This window comes from Asterias rubens, chromosome 4 (genome assembly GCF_902459465.1).
Source record: "Asterias rubens chromosome 4, eAstRub1.3, whole genome shotgun sequence".
Lineage (NCBI taxonomy): Eukaryota > Metazoa > Echinodermata > Asteroidea > Forcipulatida > Asteriidae > Asterias > Asterias rubens.
Window position 1 is genome coordinate 15065788 of NC_047065.1, and position 22047 is coordinate 15087834.

Sequence of the window (22047 nt, forward strand, 5' to 3'; positions counted from 1 at the left end):
TCATGGCTCTCTGCTTATTCATGGCTCTCTGCTTACTCATGGCTCTCTGCTTATTCATGGCTCTCTGCTTACTCATGGCTCTCTGCTTACTCATGGCTCTCTGCTTACTCATGGTTCTGCTTACTCATGGCTCTCTGCTTACTCATGGCTCTCTGCTTACTCATGGATCTCTGCTAACTCATGGGTCTGCTTACTCATGGCTCTCTGCTTACTCATGGCTCTGTGCTTACTCATGGCTCTCTGCTTACTCATGGCTCTCTGTTCACTCATGGCTCCGCTTACTCATGGCTCTCTGCTTACTCATGGCTCTCTGTTTACTCATGGCTCTCTGCTTACTCATGGCTCTCTGCTTACTCATGGCTCTCTGCTTACTCATGGCTCTCTGCTTACTCATGGCTCTCTACTTACTCATGGCTCTCTGCTTACTCATGGCTCTCTGCTTACTCATGGCTCTCTGCTTAGTCATGGCTCTTCTTACTCATGGTGTTGCTTACTCGTGGCTCTCTACTGCTTACTCATGGTACTCTGCTTACTTATGGCTCTCTGCTTACTCATGGCTCTGCTTACCCATGGATCTGCTAACTGATCATGGCTCTGCTTACTCATCATGGCTCTCTGCTTACTGATGGCTCTCTGCTTATTCATGGCTCTCTGGTTCCTAATGGCTCTCTGCTTACTCATGGCTCTCTGCCTACTAATGGCTCTCTGGTTACTCATGGCTTTCTGCTTGCAATCCAGTGTAATTTTGTCAAGTTTTTAATACTTATCGTCATTGGTGCATTTTTAATAAGCTTGTTATTTATAGTATACTTTTGCATTGTAAACTTCTGTTTGTATGCTGTATGTTGGATAATGTACCTTTGCAGTCTACTTAGAGCATATGCCTGTTGAATAATTTATTTTTGTAAATTTTAAACTTGCTTATTACATCCTCAATCTTGAGAGTGTAACGCCTGTTGTCACAAACTATTTTACTTTTGACGCATTGTTGTTGACCCGCCCCCCCCCCCCCTGGTTTTTGTTTGTATATTTGTTGTTGGAGTTTCTGTGTATTTTATTTTACTTGTCAGAGTTATTGTTTGTTTGTTTGTTCGTTCGTTCGTTCGTTCGTTCGTTCGTTCGTTCGTTCGTTCGTTCGTTCGTTCGTTCGTTCGTTCGTTCGTTCGTTCATTTGTTGGAGTGTGTTGGAGTTTCTGTGAGTTGTTTTAGTGTCTATTTTCAGTCTAGTTACAGTTTGTTTGATTACTCTTAAATATTGCTTTAAGTTTGCCTTGATTTTGTATGAAAAATAAAACTCAATGAAAATACAAACTGTTTAATTTGTGAACCTTTGCTTTATTGCCTGAGTCTAGGATGGATGGTAACAATCATGCGTCCGTTTGTTTATGGAATATGATGCTTAAACAAACTTCTTCCTTCGGGGGGGAGGGGGTAAAGAATCAACATAAGGATACAAACTTCTGGATTGGTGGTCCCCGGTTCGGGTCCTGGATGGGTTGATATTGTTAACTACCATTAATTGTACCCAGTGCGTGATACATGGGGGGGGGGGGCACTTCTGCCTAATTAGGTATGTCATGTGACATTTCCTTATAAGGGGGGGGGGTTGCACTTCTGGCTAATTGGGTATGTCATGTGACATTTCGTTAATTGCAGGGGGGGTGGACTTCTGCCTATAATTAGGTATGTCCTTTAATAGGGGTGTTGCTTGGGGTGCACTTTTGCCTAATTAGGTATGTCATATAGTGGCGTACATTTCCTTAAAAGCGGGGGAAGGGCGCACTTCTGCCTTATTAGGTATGTTATATGACATTTCTTTATAAGGCGGGCGGGGGTGTGGCTAGGGGGTGCACTTTTGCCTAATTAGGTATATGGCGGGGGGGAGGGGGGGTTGCACTTCTGCCTATACTATAGTTATGTCATTAACTATAGTGGGGGGGGGGGTGCATGCACTTCTGGCCAATTAGGTATGTCATGTGACATTTACCTTAATAGCAGGGGGGTACACCTCTGGCTAAATGGGTATGTCATGTGACACTACGTTAATATCGGGGGGGGCACTTCTGCCTAATTAGGTATGTCATGTGACTTTTCTCTAAATAGTGGGGGGGGTCGGGGTGCACTTCTGTGCTATTAGGTATGTCATATGACATTTCTTAAATAAGGGGGCGGGGGGTTGCGGCTGGGGGTGTACTTTTGGCTAATTATGTGACATTTCCTTAATAGCGGGGGGGGGGGGGGGGGGGGAGGGGGGTGCACCTCTGCCTAATTCGGTATTCCATATGTGGCATTTCTTTAATAAGGGGGCGGAGGATTGCGGCAGGGGCTGCACTTTTGCCTATAATTATAGGTATGTGTCATGTGACATTTCCTTAATATAGCAGGGGGGGTGGGGGTGCACTTCTGCCTAATTCGGTATTCCATGGGAACTTTCCTTAATGGGGGGGGCGTTGTACTTCTGCCTTATTAGGTACGTATGTCATGTGATTTTCTTAATAACGGAGGGGGGGGTAGCACTTCTGCCTTTAGGTATGTCATGTGCTAGGGGGGTGGGTGGCTGCATTGGAGGTGCACTTTTGCCTAGTTGTATATGGGTCATGTGAAATTTCTTAATAGCGGGGGGGGGGGGTTCACTTCTGCCTGATTAAGTATGTCATGTGACATTTCCTTAAAAGGGGGGGGGTTGCACTTCTGCCTAATGTCATGTTACATTTCCTTAAAAGCGGGGGAGGGGTAGTCTTGAAGTCAAGACTTTAAATGTTAAGTGCGGTGTGTACTGATACAGCGCGTTGAAGCTACGGGGACAAGACACACACCCTCGATCCCACGCACTATCTACGATTTTTGCATGTGCATAATTGCACTGTGACTGTTGCATGAACAGCAGACAAATAGGCAGCGCTTAATGACTTGTCATCAAGTCTAGGTTTTCCCTGGTTGAGTCTATACCCGCACAAATGCATGGGAACTAAATAACTTGGCTGTCCATTGAAATTGATGGAGATGAGCTTATTCTGCCACACTTTGGACATTATGATCCTAACAGCGGAATGATGATGTGGGGACTGAGTTTACTTTATGGTCCAGTAGATCAGAGAGGGCAGAGTAGAAGATGGTGTTTTTGGTAGTTCAGAGGACTCGAGAAGTTGAGCCACGACTACCATAGATGAATTCGTCACATCAATCTCACTTGCTTTTGAGTATCCCTCAATCACAGAAGGGGGGGGGGTGGACAATTCTTAACAGAGTCACTGCATGGAGGACCCATAGATAGTTGAAGCTACATCAGTGTTGCTAAAGGAGCTAAGATGGAAGATATTTGAACTTATCTGAAGAAGTCCTAGGGTGAGACACTTATATAGTGCCAGTAGAGAACTACAGAGACAACTTCATGGTCGCTGTCAGGATGTCAGTGGTCATTGGTGAGTCAATACATTTTATGACATTCAATGCAGCATTTAAATTAATTCAATGACTTAATCCTTGTTTCTGGCTTGAAACCATGCGAACAATTTCACACAAAAAGTAAAAGAGGAGAGTCAAATGTTTTGGGTCAGAATCTTGGAAAGTTTATATCCAAATATGTGGAGACTGTGTTGTTATACATCAGAACCAGAAACAATAAAGCACAGTTTTGGTGGCAGCTACCTTTGTTCCTTGTTTTATATGTTTGTGACAAGTTGTCATAGCCTTTCAATCACAACAATGGAGGTGCACAGTAATTTGTCACAATTTATTGGGGGTTTTGAGTCTCATATCCACACCTGTATGTCACCTGGGCCATCAATATTGTTTAATTTATTGTTTAAATATTCTATTTTCTTAACAAAAGAACTTCAAGGCATAATTGCAATATGGGATGTCTAATTGGCAGGCACAGGTCATGGTACCCAGTGAGTGTTTCCCAACTTTGATAATTAAAGGTTTACATGGGGGTCCAGCCAGGGACTGTCTATGGCCTGGACATTTTTTTTATTGAATTTGAAGTCTAAAATGCACAAACTTGAAAAAAAAAAACATGAATAAAACGCTCAATGATGAGCGCGATAAACTCCAAACACGAAATAAGATTATTTATTTCTCAACAATGAGAAACAATGACATTTCAGACAGTGTTCTTCTATCATCATCATTAGACCGTGTAAGTTTTATGTTAATCTGTGATCTTAACGATTTTTGTTTCTTACCAATTCTGTAACATTCCTTAAAGCACACAAAAGTAGCGAAGCACAACAAAATTATACTTATCAGAATAAGACTATTTTTGTCTTGAGTAAAATTTGTGACTGGTATCCTGCTTAGTTCAGCTTAGCAACAAAAAAACTTATTGATTTTTTTTTGCAAGAGCAGCTATATGAGATTGGGCCCTCATGGCATATATTTTAATTGGGTTATGATGTCAAATGGATCAAGGACCCAGTGTTCTCCAACCTTAAAAATTAAGTTTGCCAAGAAGGTTATATTTTGGCAGGGGGTCCGGGGCTCACCTGTATGGTCTCAGATTAAATGTTCACATGATACTAGTGATATCTCTGAAGTGGATTCCTGTAGGCCACTTCCAACTGATTTCTTTGAACAAAGGTTTTGAAAGACTGCATTTGAGTTCTGAAATGCATGGACTTGGAAAAAATGAAAAACCTTAGTCGCAACTTCTTAAACATTGGGGGTTGTGTGTGCAACAAGCTTTTCTTTCATGGAGACGAATACTGCCAAAAGATAACTGCATGAATTTGCATGTGGTATACCTGGGACTGCAGAACAGGTTGGTGTCTGTATTGGTCTGTTCTGTGCCAAGACGCTTTTTGTGCTCAACGTTTGCCTGGTGTGGTTTATAATAACCAGTGTATGTGTGTGTGTTGATATTGAATATTGCCTGAATATAAATTGGTTTGCAGTGTTTATTGCTTCTTTTTTTTTAATTAAATACATTATGGCTGTGACAGTCACTAGAAAAAAAATGTTTGTGGTTGATTATTCCTGGATCTGAGGGGAAGAGATTTATCTCACAAATTCGAACTTATTGGCACTATTGTCAACGTTAAGTTTCTGCTAATTAATTGAAGACCAATGGTCACACGAGGCAACTTTACAGGCAACTTGGAGGCAACCAACTGTAGTGCATGCTACAGGACCACTTTGGTAGCACATGCGTTACTTTTAAAGCAATGTCTTATGATCCCCAAAAAAGTGAACATTCGAATGTAAATGAATTCTGATCATTAATTTATTTTTTAGTTCAGGCTTTAAAAAACAACAAAAACACACGTAGAAGCCTATAGGGATTGCCCAAAAGTGAACCAAATCACTATCCAAAGGGTGAGCAATCCCTTAAAGGAAGTGGACACTATTGGTAATTACTCAAAATAATTATTAGCATAAAACCTTTCTTGGTAATGAGTAATGGGGAGAGGTTGATGGTATAAAACATTGTGCGAAATGGCTCCCTCTGAAGTGCCATAGTTTTCGATAAAGAAGTAATTTTCCACGAATTTGATTTTGGGACCTCAGATTTAGAACTTGAGGTCTCGAAATCAACCATCTCAACGTACACAACTTCGTGTGACAAGGGTGTTTTTTTCTTTGATTATTATCTCGCAAGTTCGATGACCGATTGAGCTCAAATTTTCACAGGTTTTTTATTTTATGCATATGTTGAGATACACCAACTGTGAAGGCTATCTTTGACAGTTACCAGTAGTGTCCACTGCCGTAAAAACAAGCAATTAAAAAAGGGGGAAAATTGCCTCATACCCTAGATCTGACACACACCAATGACCTTTCTCTCTGTGACCTATTTCTACCACCATGCTTTGACTAATGTCCCTTTAACTCGTCCAAAGGTTCCATGAACAAAAAAAGATAAACAATACTAACTACTAAAACAAATAAACATCCACATAATAATACAAAGGACAGACCCAACTGCTTCTGTTTGTGTTTGTTATGTTTGCACTAAAAATCACATGGAGTTATAGTACCAAGTCATACCTTCAATAATAATATGGATTTATAAAGCGCACTTCTCCAGAAATCAAGGCACCTATAATATACAAAAAGAAAACATTATACCATAATTGAAAATGAAGGATATAAAATGCTTGTAGTTAAGTTAAACCCAATTGTCAACAACGCACAAACTTTGTTTTTCTTTTCAAAAAGAAAGTGACTTAAAAGCTAACTAGTGGAGATAGGATACAGCAAAGGAATGCAGGGGAGAAACAAAATTCTTATTTAATCGGGCCATTGTTATCATGTTTTTGTGTCAAAGTCCAGATTGATAAGATTTTAATTACATTTAAAAAATGGGCAACCCTTTGAACGACACGTAATTTTTAATGACAAATCCTACTCAGCTTAAGGCAACAGTTGAAATAGTCTAGAAATTCTTACAAAATGTTCAAACTTTGAGCCGACTGAGTGGGGCAGGGCGGTCTTGGCTCTGGGTTGACAACATGACAGCACGTCCCCCATGCGGCAGTGTCAGACTCGCTCCACTACAGCTGATGTCGATGGTGTTCCTCTTCCACGGGGGAAATTCAATTGGTAAGTTGTTCTAGTATCTGTTGGACTGTTATGGATCTCTTTCGGTCTTATCAAAGTCACCTATGATAAGTTGGGCTACATGAAGTGTTAGGCTGTAGTGGTGTAAGTATACCACTTTGTCAAAAACTGTATAGTATTAGTGAAGCAAAATACAATCAGTGGACCAGACACCAACCAGTTACATCAATGCGAGATGGTATAATATATGGTAACGTTAACCTTTATACCAAAGATTTTTTTTTAAATCCAAACAAAACAAGATTTTTCTTTAAAGTGGGTGCACTCCGTATACTCTAGTTGGGATAACCGAAACCAAAGCCCACCTTTTTTGCCTGTTATGGCTCTATTTTAAAGACACTGGACACTATTCGTAATTGTCAAAATCCAGTCTGCTCACTTGGTGTATAAAATAACAAACCTGTGAAAATTTGAGCTCAATCAGTCATCAAAGTTGCGAGATAATAATGAAAGAAAATAGAAAAAAAACCTTGTCACACGAAGTTGTGTGCTTTCAGATGTTTGATTTCGAAACCTCAAATTCTAACTCTGAGGTCTCTAAATCAAATTCTTTAAAAATTACTTCTTTCTCGAAAAATACATTATTTCATCAGAGGGAGCCATTTCTCACAATGTTTTATACTATCAACCTCTCCCAATTACTAAGTAAGGTTTTATGCTAATAGTTGTTTGAGTAATTACCAATAGTGTCCACTGCCTTTAACATCAGTCTTATATCAAAAAACAGATGTAAAGAGTGCCTTAGCTATACAAGGTGGGACAACCCTCCATGCTCCCAACCTAGTTTCCAGTATACACTGAATCAAAATGTTGAGCCTTCAAAGATTCAAATAAAAACTGTGACTTCTGACTAGGATTACAATGGATTCAAGTCTCGTCTGTAAATACCAATAAATGAAACATATAAACTAATTAATTTTTTACTGATGTTTCCCACTTCAGTGTACATGCAGTCAGAGTGTGGGCACACTGTGACGTCACACGGTGACATTATCTACTCCCAGGCATCACTTTACTACCAGCCTAGAGCCAACTGCACATTGACACTGCTAGCTCCACACCCAGGACAGAAAATCCGTCTACAGGTATTTGTTAAAATGCGATTGTTTGTTTTGCTAAATAATAAATGACATTCGTTACTGATATCTCATGCTAAAGATTTTGGTTATAAGAACTTTGTACTTTAAATGCACACTTGATTTATATCAAGTTTGCAAAACTTTTTATTCGTTTTTGATTTGAAATCAGATGTTGTTCTCTGGACGTGATAAGCAAGACAAATAAGCACATTACCAGGGCCCAATTTTGTAGAGACGCTTAAAGCAAATATATTGGTTAATATTTTTCTGCTAAGCACAAATAGGCAGGATATCATCAGTTACAGTTTGTTCATTTGGGGTGTAAATGCAGAACAAGATTTAAAACTATACATTATACATCGATGAATGGGTACTTCCCAAACACAGACTTTACAATGTTATCAAATTCTAAAATGTCGGAAAGAAGAATAAGAAGTTGCAATCACACGAGAGAGTACTGCCCTCAAAACAAAAAATTTTTAAGCCCACATATTTCTCTCTATAAATGTTTTAGTTTGTGGACATTGACATAAAATCAGACGAATCGTGCCAGTCCAACCATCTTACAGTCGGCGATGGAGAATCGGTTTCTCAAGTATTCTGCGGCCAGCAACCTCCAGTGGATGTAATCTCATCAGGGGAGTGGCTTCAACTCAATTTCAAATCTGATGGTGTGCAGAGTAGAAGTGGGAGGGGCTTTCAGATGGTCTTCACTTTGATATACCAAGGTTTGTATATAAACACAGTGTATCATTGGTACCCACATTATGGGGGTCTAAACAGAAGTGCTTAGTAAATTTGTCTAACTAGAAAAGATTAGCAGTGAACCCAGTCACGAACAATATATACAGGTTTCTGCCAAACAAGATTTGTATACTAGGTAATAGTCTGTGCCTAGCAGCTTTATACAATTGGGCTCCAATCAGAGTTGTGTATTGAGATAGTTCCAACAACTTACGATTTTGAGCTTTTTTTCAAGAATAGAAAAACTCTGCATGATGAGCACCATAAGGGCAAATGGTTGTGTCTGCATATTGAGTTGCGCTACGTTTGGATAAAAAATGGCAATGCTCGTCCAGTCTTTATCCACTTCATTGTTCAGCACACAACAAAATGCTAAGTACAGAAATAGTCTGATTAGCAGATGATTATCAACCAAGAGTGCTAAGAGAGTGACACATTGCTTGTGGCTGATCTGCTAAGCAAATAAATAAACTTTGTGAACTACGTTCAAAACAAAACAGACCCAGATAATAATATTTCAAATCTCTTTTTTTCTTCTTTGTTTTTTTACTCAAAGACTTGAGATGTGCGGGCCACCACCTGTTTCACTGTGGCAACGGTGACTGTATTTCTTCAACTCTGAGATGCGACACTGTGGATCACTGTGGGGATGGGTCAGACGAAGCTCAACATGGAACTTGTGAAGGTAAGATAATGTAGTAATGTCATTATAACCATCCATTGTGAGTGTACGAATTTCACCCAGCAGCTGATTATTTCCAATTCCTCCCTTCTAATCGTCGTCTTAAGCATTTTAAAGGTAGTAAGCGGTTAATAGATAGTTTTTATCCTCATGCTGTTGTTCTTTTTAAGATAACTAGTTTGTTTTCTGCTTTTTGTAGTCTATATTATATTTGTATATTTATATTTTTGTGTTTTCTTTGTAATGTTTTTAAATGTATTTTGTGAGTGTTAAACCTAGAGAGCTTGAGGTACACTACAATTGGGGGGGGGGGGGATGTCGGATATTAAAGTTTTGTAATATCAGCAATAAACAGAGCTCTTGTAGTGCCATCTGGATTATGTTGATACCCTGAGGTAATTTACTATTATTCAGTACATTTATTTCAATGCTGTCATACAAAACAATAATACAATAGCGTACATTTATGTCAAAATTAAAACAAGCAATATAGTATGAGGTATGATTAGGTACACAATACTTCAAAAAAATAAATAAATAAACAAGTAGTAATTTAAAGACAACATTTAGGTGTAAGGTTAAGCAAAATGCTTTTGTGCCCTAACCTATTGACAGACAAACATGATACTAAGGAACACAAACAAAGACAAAGACAAGGGACAACATGGTCAGACGATAGGTGTAGGCCTACAAACAACACAAAGGCGAGTCATCATTAAATGGACTCGTACTATTAAAGTCATGAATTATAGGGTTATAAAGAATATGCTTTCGTGAAGTAAGACGCCGATTACTACTAGTGTACCAAAGTATTCCCTATTTGAGAGACACAGACACACAGGTATACACAAGCTGACAGCTGAGACCAAAAAAAGCAAACGATTAAAAAGAACACCATTAGAGTTTGATGGCATTACAGATAAGTATCTAGCAAGTAGTGTTTAAGTTTTCTTGAAAATGTACTGATTGTAGAAGGTTGCTTAAAATGTATGGGAAGACTATTCCAATATTCTACTCCTCGTTGCACAACGCTATTTTTATGAATTGAAGTTCTATTGTGATTGACATACAGATCCCCCTTCAATGCTTTACGAGTACCATAGGAATGTATTGATGAAGCTAAAGTAAACATTTCATTGAAGCTATTAGGTAACAGGCGGTATTTGTTCTTGAACATGAATTTACCCAAGTTCAGACGATACAGGTCATTAAATTTGAGCACTTTAAGTTTGGCAAATATAGGAGCTGAATGAGAAAGATAATTGGCTTTTGTAATAATTCTAACGGCTTTCTTTTGCAGTAGTAAAAGTTTGTTACATAGTGCCTTTCCGTGACCCCAGGATAATATTGCGTAATTTAAATATGAAAGAATGAATGCATTGTATAAAGTTAACAAAATCTTTTGCGGTAGAAAATATTTCAATCTATTCATAATACCAACAGCAGAGAGATGACATCATAAATGTTAGATGACAACACGCTACACTTTATTTTAAGATTTCAACAACATAAAATTAAGATGTTCATTGTTGGCTTCTTGGGGTGACAACAGCCTTAAAATGTCACGAACCAAAGACAATGGGAAGCAACATCAAGATGTTGTCAACCTAAGATAAATTATCTCAAAATGTCATCATCTCCTGTTTATTATGTCATCATTCTGCAGTAGCTTACAAGCAAGTTGTAAAAGGTTGACTCAAAACTAATCCGAGTTAAACTTTGGTCTCCAGATGACGAATCAACTCCGACTGCCACTCCTGAACTCACGCTCACCACGATACTCTTTGGCTCTATCGCTCTTCTGATTACCGCCTGCTTCTTCGTGGGGATAATCTCACAGTGCTTCATTCACATAAACAACATATGTAAGAAATGTCGCAGGCCTGAAACTTTCCAGAGGGGGGATGCTGCATGGACAGAATGCCAACCACGTGAATCAATGGCGAGACTTTTGGATATAACACAGCTGGAGGTTAACGAGCACGACGAGAAAAACGTGGATGCGAATTTGAACAGGATGGAGAAGGAGACGTCTCAAAAGCCGTTAGAGAACGAAAAAAATGGACAGACTTTTGGAAGATTCACCATTCACAAAGTTCAGCACACCGAAGATGCAGATAAATGTAACCATGTAAACAACAGAGGGGATGCAGAGCCTTCTAAAGATGGTGGAATGACAGATGAAACTCCAAGAAATATGAGCATCGGACGATTTAACGTACAGCGAGTAGACAATGCTGGCATAGACGTAGTTCCAGTCTCGATGATCAACCTGACCGACTCGATGAAGAGAATACCCAGACGGAAAGTTGGTTTTGTTCTCAAACCCGGAGTGGCTGAGATCACTCGACGCGAATCGAAAGTCAAATTTGTCTTCCACAGCGACCCTGTGCCACCCAGTCCGAGTTCGTCTACGTCCTCAAAACGCTCGATCCTAAAGAAGAACCCAAAGTATCCTGACTATCAAAACTACGAATCCAAGCTCAACAGCAGCTATTTTGGAAGCACGGACGACTCATCTGATGAGGATGTCTTTATCAGTGATTACAGTGATGAAAGTATAGATGAACGACTGAGAGATGTTGAGGAGTTTCTAGACACCCCAAGACGCCAGGACAGCGATCTCACCACGCAGGACCAAGTCCTTAATGTTGAGGAGTTCCTAGACACCCCAAGACGCCACTACAGCGGTCTCAAAGACACCACGGAGGACCAAGTTCTTAATGTTGAGGAGGTCCTAGACGCCCCAAGAAGCCACGGAAGCGATCTCAAAGACACTATGGAGAACCAAGTTCCTCATGTTGAGGAGGTCCTAGACACCCCCGGAAGCCACAGAAGCGATCTCAAAGACACCACGGGGAACCAATTTCCTAATGTTGACGAGGTACTACACACCCCAAGAAGCCACGGAAGCGATCTCAAAGACACCATGGAGAACCAATTTCCTGTGAACACAGATATTACGATACATGATAACCCACTCACACCCGAGGTTGAAATCAGATGCTTGCTTCAGTCACAAGGGACGAATTCGAACGATATCTACAACTCTAATATTCAGATGAAACTCTTGCACGAGAAGAGTAGCCTTGACGTTGCACCTTATGGGTTTACAGTGAAGAAACAAAACAATGGGGCAGGTAAACATGGCCCAGAAGTGAACCATATCCAACTTTGAAATATGTAAATATAAATACATGAAAACTCACTTAACAGTGGTGCAATAAACTGCATTTCCTGCAAGTATTTGTATGTTGGACTCTGTAAGTTTCCTTTACTTTTTGAGGCAAAGTAAAGGGAAACTGAATTTTCCCCAAAAATTTGAGTATCACTGGCATTGCGCGGTCTACAGCCAATCAATCTTTAAGGATCTCTCTAAACCAAATCATAAATGGCATGAAGTACAGTTGTTTTGACTGGTATGAACATGTAGATGTAAATAGATGTGAAATTTGCAGGATATATAGAATATTAATTTTGGTTTGAACCTTAAAGGATGTGGGTACACAAAACACAGTGTCCACAGTTTGCATAAAACTTCCACCGTTTGAAGATAATGATGATAGCAGAAAGCGTACCCTAAAACATTAGTTGCTGAGTTGCTGTACTTTTTGAGAAATGAGTAAAACAATGTCATGAAAATAAATTTTATAGATGCTAAAATAACTGTTGTCTCATGATCAGTGAGATGAAAATTACTTTCATGACATTTTTTTACTCATTTCTCAAAAACTACAGCAAGTAATATTTTCAGGGAAGCTTTCTACTATCATTATCTTCAAACTGTGTAAGTTTAATGTAAATCTGTGGACATTGTGTTTTTTTGTCCTTCAAAAAGTACACAGACCCTTTAACATAGGATTCAAACCCGGCTACTGCTGGGCATCAATCTCTGTCGGTGGTCTACTTGGTAAGACACCGCTCTGGAATTAGGATGGTCGTGGGTTAAAATTCCATCCGAATATTAAATGCCTGTGATTTTTTCCCGCAGAACTCAGGAAGTGACCGAGCCTAAGTGCTTACACACATTGGTGTAAGGGTAAAACCAAAATTGATATGCGGATGTAGATGTATTAATCAAATCAGTGCAACCAAATGGCTCTCCGAAATGTTGTCTATATTGCTCCAATCTTTGCATATTGTTTGAGAAACTAGAGGCTGAATATGTTAAATTTACAGGTTGCCTGTATATAGACTGCTATGTGAACCCCAACTCTTGTAACAGGTTAGTTCATTCAAGTTATAACGACCTGTTTCTTTTTTTTTTTTACTTTAAACTTGAAACTTTTAAAAGTTCTTCAGACAAAAATATAGCACCTTTTGTATATTCTAATCAAATTTCCCCGAAAATGTAACACAAAACCTTGTTGCACAGGGATGCATACTGGGTTTAACTCGCCATACTTTTTGATGTGGGACAGAGCCAGATAAACCTGGAACACACAAACTTTTAATTGAATGAGTAAACATTCCAGAAGCCATGGGTAACAAACTATGTTTATGAATGTTTAATCTGATTGACTCAAGAGTATTGTACTAAATGATCAGGGTCCGATTTCATAAAGCCAGTATGCATGAAAAATTGCCAAGCACAGACAAATCTTACTCGACAGAAACTTGTTACCAGCCAAAATTGTATATATTGTTGCAACTGGTGCCCCACTCCGTAAATCATATTGCTAAGCAATATTTTCTGCTTAACAGCTTTATGAAACTGGGCCCTGATAACAGTAGCAGTGGTTCTGATAATTTTAATGTTATCACTGAGTATACACATGGACAGTCCGTCTCCACCTTGGTTGTTTACAGTCTGCTCAAAAATGGTATCTTAAACAAAGTCGATGGATTGCAACTGTTTTCTCTTTTATTTATCAAACAATTTTTTTATTATTGCTTATTTAGCCAAAAATAAAAGAATATCAACAAGACTGCCGGGCTGAAACTCAAAGTTTTGTCGGACTTTTTTTACAAGACCAAAATGAGTTGAACCAGCAGATTGTCATTGTTTAAGAATACTTTGATATTAACAGATTCATAGTCAAAAACAAATTTCTACAAATGTGACCCAACGAAGTAGCCTATTGTTATCCAAATGAAAAACACAAAACCACAGCAATTGTCCACCTGTGAGTTAACTGGCCAGATGGAAGTGTCCTGGCCGAGCCGTGAAGAGCACCAAATTCAAACTCTGGTGTTTCTGATCAGCAGAGTGTAGGTTCAAATCCCCAGCCGTGACACTTGTGTCCTTTAGCAAGACACTTAACCATTTGCTTCATCCTTCGGATGGGACGTAAAGCCATTGGTCCCATGTGTTGTGTAACACATGTAAAAGAACCCAGTGCACTTATCGAAAAGAGAAGGGGTTCGCCCCGGTGTTCCTGGCTGTATGCACCGTAGCACCTTGTGAACCCTTAGAAGATGCTAAATAATTGGGTCTCAGAATTTATCACTGCAACAACATCTCTTTCTGAAAGTTTGTATATATACTCAGTGCCTTGAGTACCTTGTTTGGTAGATACGTGCGCTATATAAGACTTCGATACTATTATTATTATTATTTTTTATTATTATCATACAGTCACTGGCCTTGGGCCTGAAGTCCGGTGTTAATTTCAGCCCTGGACATGTTTAGCAGATGGAGGCGTAGTAGGTGACTAACTTTAGATATTTCCATTGTTTATAAACAAACCGAGCTGGTTGGAATGGCCGCTGAATGTTAGTAAATCGCTCAATCGTGTTAACAAATGTTTAAACCAAATTCAACTTTCTCTGCAAAGGTTCAATTAAATAAAACACCTCCAATGATTGGTTTTTTTGTTTCCAACAAATTCAAGACAATGTTTGAATATTTGTGTAACATTGTTACAAACTGTGGCTTTCTGTTTCTTAAAAAACCCAAACAAGACCACCGACCTTAAAAGGCTTTGTTTACTGACTCGACCCTACAATCACTGGCCTTAGGCCTTGAGTTCAGTGTTAATTTCGAGCCCTGGACACGAAAAACAGAGAGTGGAGGTGGAGGTGATACTTCAGCATCTATCCTCCTTAAACATGTGCACCTTTTTTTATCCAGGGAACCAGCAATGTTTCTTACAGTGAAACGCAACGCAGATCTAAGCAAAGCAATGTCAGAAGTAGAACTTCTCAGGGAAGGCCTTGAGTTCGCTGGTGATTCTCTCTTCCACTAACGGCTGAAGCATTCGGTCCTGGGGAAGGTCACAGCTCACAAACACCTGTTTCCCGGTCATTTTAGCTGGAAAAGAAAAAATGAAATCACTTTTGATGAGAAGTTTTTTTTTTTAAACTAACTGGAATAACGTGGTGTATTGTGGGCAAGCTGTTTAGTGAATCTGACTCTAAGAAGCCATTATCAATATTGTAATTTAACAATATTATTATGATGTTAGTACGAAAACACACTGCTTATGTTTGTCTTTATGAAGGAATAGGCAAAAAGATTAAGAGACAAACTTTAAGATTACTTTGTTTTGTACTGTCAAAATTAAAGAAATACCAAGTCTATAGAAGGAAAGCTGTTTTATGGTATTGTTTAATGATTACATTTTTTGGATAACATTTTTTTGTTCGAGATTATTTGAACAAATCTATAACTATTTGTTGTTGCAAGGGTGCATCTTTTTTTTATCAATTCACAAACTTACATCACAAAAGTTGAGTGTATTTAAAAGGTGTTGTAGATTTCCCCCAGGTTCGAACCCTGTATACATTCGCCTTGGGTTCCATTTTCCCCCTCGAGTGTACAAAACGCCATGGACCTCAGTCACAGCGTGCAACAATTGTTTTGTTATGACTTGGTATAATTGTTATTCCTCGAAGTTCTGTTGTCATCTTTAAACATTATTAAGACGAACTATTCATTGTTTAATAAGCAGACGAACAGGAAACAATTCCCTCGAACCCACGGTTGTTTTGTACACAGTGGAAATCGCCAACGCTGGGAACGATCAAGGTGATGTACACCAGTAACATCAATTTTCATGTTACCCGGTCCGTCGAGCCATGTAACATCCGTTTTGTTGCGCGTCACATGATTGGTTCTCGACCAATCAAACTATACAGTTTGTTACCGAGGTATAACAATGTAAGATGTTACATTTGCATCTGGGATAAACAGTATTCCATGTACATGAAGCTTGTGTTTCATCCATGCACCAGTGTGTAAAGCACTGTATACTCGGTACTTTCTCAAATCCTGTGGAAAAAAAAAATTTGTGTTACTTGAGAGGATTAAGAAACTTTTATATAAAGGACGGACTTACCCAATTTCTGAGCTAATGATGTGGAGACAGGATCTGACATGTCGCCCAGTAACATGGATGCACTTGGGATACTGTCCTGTTAAGAAAAAACAACAAAGTCAAACAATATAAGCCATAAGAACATTAGGCAGCTTTGTCGAACAGAGCTAGGGAGGGAGTAACTACATGTATAATTAGTTGGCTAATTAATTAACCTTGCCCTCTAAAGACAACTCAACGTTTCGATCAGTTTGCTGGACTCTGTTGCTAGATGCTTCTTAATACTGCCTAGGAGATTAACTACTAGTTGGGCTCGGCTCGACGGTGCTTTTTACCTTTGAGGCCTTTTTGGCAATTTGGCGCTTTATAAATATCTTTTTATTATTATTATAAAGGAAAGGAACAGGAAAAATGGCTGACATTTTTATCCTTCCTCTAAATTGTTTTAACCTGAGCAGTTCTTTATTGGCTAGTGTACAGTACCGGCTGCAAAGGCACTGGACACCTCAGCCGAGGTCTCAAATTCAATTAAAATATTTTAGTGAGAATTATTTTAATTCTTTAACTATGTTACTTCAGAGGGAGCCGTTTCCCACAATGCTTTATACTACCAACGGCTCTCCATTGCTCATTGCCAAGTAAGTTTTTATGCTAACAATTATTTAAAGTAATTACCAATAGTGTCTTTTTTAATAGCCAAGGGCAAACAAATCTGATATCAGACAGAATGAAGTAGGAAGATAAACTCATACAGATTTTAATTAACACTTAACTGATAACAGTTGTGACAGCAAAGCTCTGACATTGACTGAGAGCCTCAAAATAAAATTCAATTTTTTCAAAAAGATCAAATACTTACTAAATTTGTTGCCATTGCAACGGCTAGGTTAGACAAACTGGCAGGCTGTCTCCCTATCCAGATCATAAAGCTATCCTGCAGTCGGAGAACATGAAAATGAACCGACTGTTCGCAGATGCTGGCAGTGAAGTCATGAACCGATAGTCTGGACTGGACAGTCTCGGGCACAGTACTCTCTGCTGTAGACATGACTCCTCGCACAAGAATATGGAAGGAGTGTGAATAAAAAAAAATCTACCTTTGATTGAAGCTCTATGTAGGTCCTGGATTTTGTGATAGGTATAAACAAAAAGGAGTTTGATCAATAATCATTCAAGTACTTCTTGACATGTAAAACAAAATAAAGGGAGGGCCTGGTTTATTTAGCTTCAAAATCAAATGTTGGTTGCTGAGTAATAAATCAGTCTATTTTTTGTTTTAATATTTAAAAATACTTATTATTAATTATTTATCTAAAACCTTTATTTATTTATTAAGCATTAAAAAAATTGACATCACCGGGAGGAGGGTTACATTTTCACAACAGCCTTAAGGGGGGCTAGACGGTACCTACTCCTAGAACTAAGCGGTTTCGTTTCGCTATCGTCTACTATCGGAGACGCTATCGTCTACTATCGGAGACAATAGCGGAATGAAACTGCATAGTTCTAGGTCCTAGGAGTAGACGGACTACCCACTTGACACTGACACCATAGTGATGTTGGGCCTGATCGGTCAATCTGCAGTGGGTCCATCGCACTGCGCTATTGAAAGATCTATTGGTCGCGCAGCAATCGGTCGATTGCATATCAATCGGTAGATCGCGCAATCAACATCTTTTGGCGATCGATCTATTGCGCTACGAGTATTGTTAGCGCGATCAGGAATGGGTTTGAGCGTTTGATCGATCGTGCCGGAAAAGTTTTGCGCAATCGATCGATCGGGCAGAAATGGGTTTGCGCGATCAACTGATCATGCAGGAATGGGCTTGCACGATCGACCGAGCGTGCAGGAATGGTTTCGCGTGTTCGATTGATCGTGCAGGAATGGTTTTGCGCGATCGATCGATCGTGCAAGATCGTGATTGGTAACACGCCAATCGCGCCAAACAATTCCTACACAATTGACCTATCGCGCAAAACCATTCCTGCACAATTGGCCGAACGCACCGAGCTATTCCCGCACGTTCAATTTATCGCGCATGTTCGTTGCCAAACGATGCGCGATCGACCCATTGTTGCGCGATCGACCCATTGTTGCGCGATCAACCGATTGTAGCATAGCGCAGCGAGATTGGTCGATAGCGCAGCGCTATCGGTTGATCGCGCAGATTGACTATTGACCGATCGTGCCCAACCGATCGTGCCCAACAACACTGAAAATGACATAAGGTTTATCGCGAATAGCAAAATATCAAGAGAGGGCGCTGTTGAACCCACAAAAAGGTATGGGCGTTGCATGCGCGAGTCGTACAAACTGCATAGTAACCGCCCCATATTCCTTCCCACAATGCAATACAGTGCGTTTCTGAATCACGATCGATAAACCATTATTATTATTGACAGGTTGGTTGTTTGGACTTGGTGAATGAAATCTAGAAGATTGGACCGTTCTTCCTCCATGACTGGACTGAATGTTCTTTAGTTTTACAGTGTTAATATAATAAATGACCTCTCATCATTCATACCTTTCTTCACTCAGCGAAATGCCGTCAACTTGTTTAACCTCATGCTTCAAATTGGTTCGTGGGCGCAGCCATCTTTAAATTTATGTATTTCATAGAATAGATCGTGAAAATCTCTTTTTGCTCACACTCAACAACGCAGCTATCGACATCAACTACATGTTTTATTCAGTAATGTATGGACAAGAGAGGGCGGTCTCTCGGCACATCGGTGAATGGGGTAAATTAGTATTTAGTAAGTAGACGTCGACGACCAACGGCATTCGTGAATTTTGTAAATTCAGACGAATAATTTTAATAATACTACTACAAAAGGGCATGACAGAAGAAGCGGACGATTGCAACTGAGGCGGCAACCTTGTATAATTTATAAAATTGTATGTGTGCACTATCCTATGCACCATTAATTGCAGATTGCAGAAAGCCAGTTCCTCCACTCCCATGAGTGACTCCAGTCCATGTAATTTGATTTTCTTTACAATTTTTACATGGTTTTAAATATTTAATTTAATATTTATTATATCATATAATATTTAGTTACCACTTCTGCCACTATACTATTTATAGTAATAATTACTATTTGGAAATGGATTGGACCACCAGTCTATGGGGCTATATATAGCTAGTTGCGATAATCGTAACCCTCCATCCTCCCGACGGTCGGAGACCGACCGTCGGGAGGATGGAGGGTTACGATTATCGCAACTAATATATAGCCTGTAGTGTGTCACCATCTTAAAGGAGCACGTTGCCTTGGATCGATCTAGGTCTTTGAAAAGCATTTGTGATCGTTTGTTATAAAATGCATACGATTAGAAAGATATTATAAAAGTAGAATACACTTAATGATCCGCACAAGTGTCACTTGAAAATGCTTGTTTTTAAACTTTTAGGTGCAAACTAACACGGTCGGCCAGTTATGGGAGTAAATAATTTGTCATAAGTGGCCGACCGTGGTTGTCGAAGAGGTAAAAAGAAAACCAAACAATTGCGAGTGATACTTGTGCGGATCATTATTCTACTTTTAAAATATCTTTCTAATCATCTTTTATAACAAACGGTACAAACGCTTTTCAAAGACCAGCTTGACCGATCCAAGGCAACGTGTTCCTTTAATAATCTCAATTTCATATAGCTGCTTATTTTTAAGCACAAAAAGTAGCTAAATACACATTAACCAATTTCCCCAAATTGCTCTTAGTCTTATCATGGAGGTAGTCTACCTCCATGGTCTTATAAATATATAGTACCAGACATGCCAAAGCAGGCCAGATTTTAGAAAGAAAACAATGTACATGTATTGTACCATGGAGGTTCTACCTCCATGATTGTATTACTCATGCTGTTCCCTATAATATAGTCTTGGCCAAAAACTATGGTGCTTGATATTGGATAGTGTGTTGTGCGCAGTTTTAAATGGCCAAAGCGCGCCCGCCACGGTATGATTTAGTTTACTGGACGGCTTGTAATCTAGACTATACTGGCAAGATAGTCTAGATTACAAGCCGTCCAGTAAACTAAATCATACCGTGGCATGCGCGCTTTGGCCATTTACAACTGCGCGCAACACACTATCCAATATCAAGCACCATAGTCTTGGGCCAAGACTAGCTGTTCCCCTAATACAGTACTACTAATCTATTTGTTGCGATAACTTACCCCTCCTCCATAACGCAACCTCCTCCCTAATCTATGTCATGTATTTATGGGGCTACAACTTGTGGCTGATGTCCAGCTCATTCTTTGTTTAATTAAACAGCAGGCTAGAGCCAGAATCCCACAGCAAGTAGAGCCATATGAGGCCCATGGTGACCTCACCACAATGCAGTTCTGGGTAGTAATGGCATAACTAGTATATGACTTGGACTTTAACGAATGTAATATTTAAGACTGTTGTTTATTAGTTAAATCATTACAAATAACTTCAATGGGAGACTTTGGAAAGCTAAGGTGTCAGCAGACTTTCCATTGTTTACATATAGTTCTGAGCATGCGCACCGAAAATAATAACCATGGATATTAGGTGGATTACCCTGGCAAGTAGTATACTGCCACCTAGCATCCCAAATGTGACTTTTTGTCTCATAGTCATATCAAGGCTCAATTTCATAGGTTTGTTTGTGTACCTTGAATTCTTAAAATTTGTCTTGACTTTTTACACATTTTTCGTTATCCAACTTTTTCATCCAACCAGCCCCGGCGGGACATGGGTTGTCCGAAGTAGTTTTGGGTGTCCGTGACTGCAATCAAACATACCGTGTAGTTTCAATTTATAAGTAACAATATCTTTTTCCTATTGTTTGTCTTAGTTAGAGTCCAACATCTTGGTGCCCTTTGCAGACTCAAACGGCTCTGAAAGAACCAGCAATGGGGGACAAACGATGAAAGACTGTTAGATGACTTGGAAACTTGTTCAGTGGAAGATGCCATCTTCAACCATGGCAAGGTAATAAATATTATGTTTTCTGGTAATGAAACCAAGGATGCCTCAAAGTGAACTTAATCACTGTAGCTCACAAGCCTGCTTAAGCACAAAAAGCAGCTAAGCACAGCAAAATTGTACCTACCAGAACAAGTTGACCAGCCAAGCTGCCATGTCATAATTTGTAAGTTGTATCCTGCTCATTTCTGCTTAGCAGAAATGTGTCAAGCAATATTTTCTGCTTTTAAAAAGCAGCTCTATGAAATTGGGCCATATTGACGTCATCATCAGAAAAATCTTGAATGCGCCATACTGGTGGGCAATTTTACTGTGCGTTTTAATATATATAACTCTATGCTGTGCAATAGGTAGTGAAGTTGTTGCGGCGTTAATACACCTAAACTTAACTTGCCCACCAGCATGGTGAGCGTGGTGGCATCAGTCGCTGCGTGTGACGCTTGTGCAAGGGGTCAATAAATAATGGTGCTTGCTACACAAGGGTTAACCCCTACTTTTCCAGGATAAGTGTGCTGGGTCCTTCTATGTGCACTATCAATACTAGTACATGGGACCTTTGGCTTAATGTCCCATCTTGAGGACAAAGCAATTTTAGTAAAGTATCTTGCTCAAGGATCTAGATGTCGCGACCGGGACTCGAACCCACACTCTGCTGAGCAGAAACATCAGAGCTTGAGTCCGGTGCTCATAACCGCTCAGCCACGACTGCCACAAAATAAGGAAGTCGTAAGAATAAGTCAATCTTAGCGCAGAACATGTC

At 39.5% G+C, this 22047-nt stretch overlaps 2 protein-coding genes across 2 annotated transcripts; one reads left to right on the forward strand and one right to left on the reverse strand.

The window, feature by feature from the left end:
- Nucleotides 1-7486: 7486 nt before the first annotated feature.
- LOC117289479 lies at nt 7487-12674 on the forward strand. The gene is made up of 4 exons (XM_033770617.1): nt 7487-7646; nt 8155-8368; nt 8941-9069; nt 10797-12674. Exons 1-4 carry the CDS (start codon nt 7488-7490, stop codon nt 12242-12244), a joined length of 1950 nt encoding a protein of 649 aa, XP_033626508.1. The 5' UTR covers nt 7487; the 3' UTR covers nt 12245-12674.
- A 1891-nt stretch (nt 12675-14565) lies between these two features.
- LOC117289481 (proteasome assembly chaperone 4-like) lies at nt 14566-18935 on the reverse strand. The gene is made up of 4 exons (XM_033770621.1): nt 18851-18935; nt 17185-17447; nt 16347-16422; nt 14566-15319 (listed from the first exon to the last, which is right to left on the reverse strand). The coding sequence occupies exons 2-4, from the start codon at nt 17371-17373 to the stop codon at nt 15195-15197; spliced, it is 390 nt and encodes a 129-aa protein (XP_033626512.1). The 5' UTR covers nt 17374-17447; nt 18851-18935; the 3' UTR covers nt 14566-15194.
- Between the last annotated feature and the right edge of the window lie 3112 nt (nt 18936-22047).

What these genes read in the sequence shown, in the direction of transcription:
- LOC117289479 (XM_033770617.1), top strand. Translation starts at nt 7,488, where the DNA reads ATGTTTCCCACTTCAGTGTACATGCAGTCAGAGTGTGGGCACACTGTG. An exon ending in GACAGAAAATCCGTCTACAG is followed by an intron (nt 7,647 to 8,154) that starts GTATTTGTTAAA and finishes TAAATGTTTTAG; the next exon opens with TTTGTGGACATTGACATAAA. An exon ending in TCAACATGGAACTTGTGAAG is followed by an intron (nt 9,070 to 10,796) that starts GTAAGATAATGT and finishes TTTGGTCTCCAG; the next exon opens with ATGACGAATCAACTCCGACT.
- LOC117289481 (XM_033770621.1), bottom strand. Translation starts at nt 17,373, where the DNA reads ATGTCTACAGCAGAGAGTACTGTGCCCGAGACTGTCCAGTCCAGACTA. An exon ending in TTGCAATGGCAACAAATTTA is followed by an intron (nt 16,423 to 17,184) that starts GTAAGTATTTGA and finishes TTTTCTTAACAG; the next exon opens with GACAGTATCCCAAGTGCATC. An exon ending in ATCATTAGCTCAGAAATTGG is followed by an intron (nt 15,320 to 16,346) that starts GTAAGTCCGTCC and finishes TTTCTTTTCCAG; the next exon opens with CTAAAATGACCGGGAAACAG.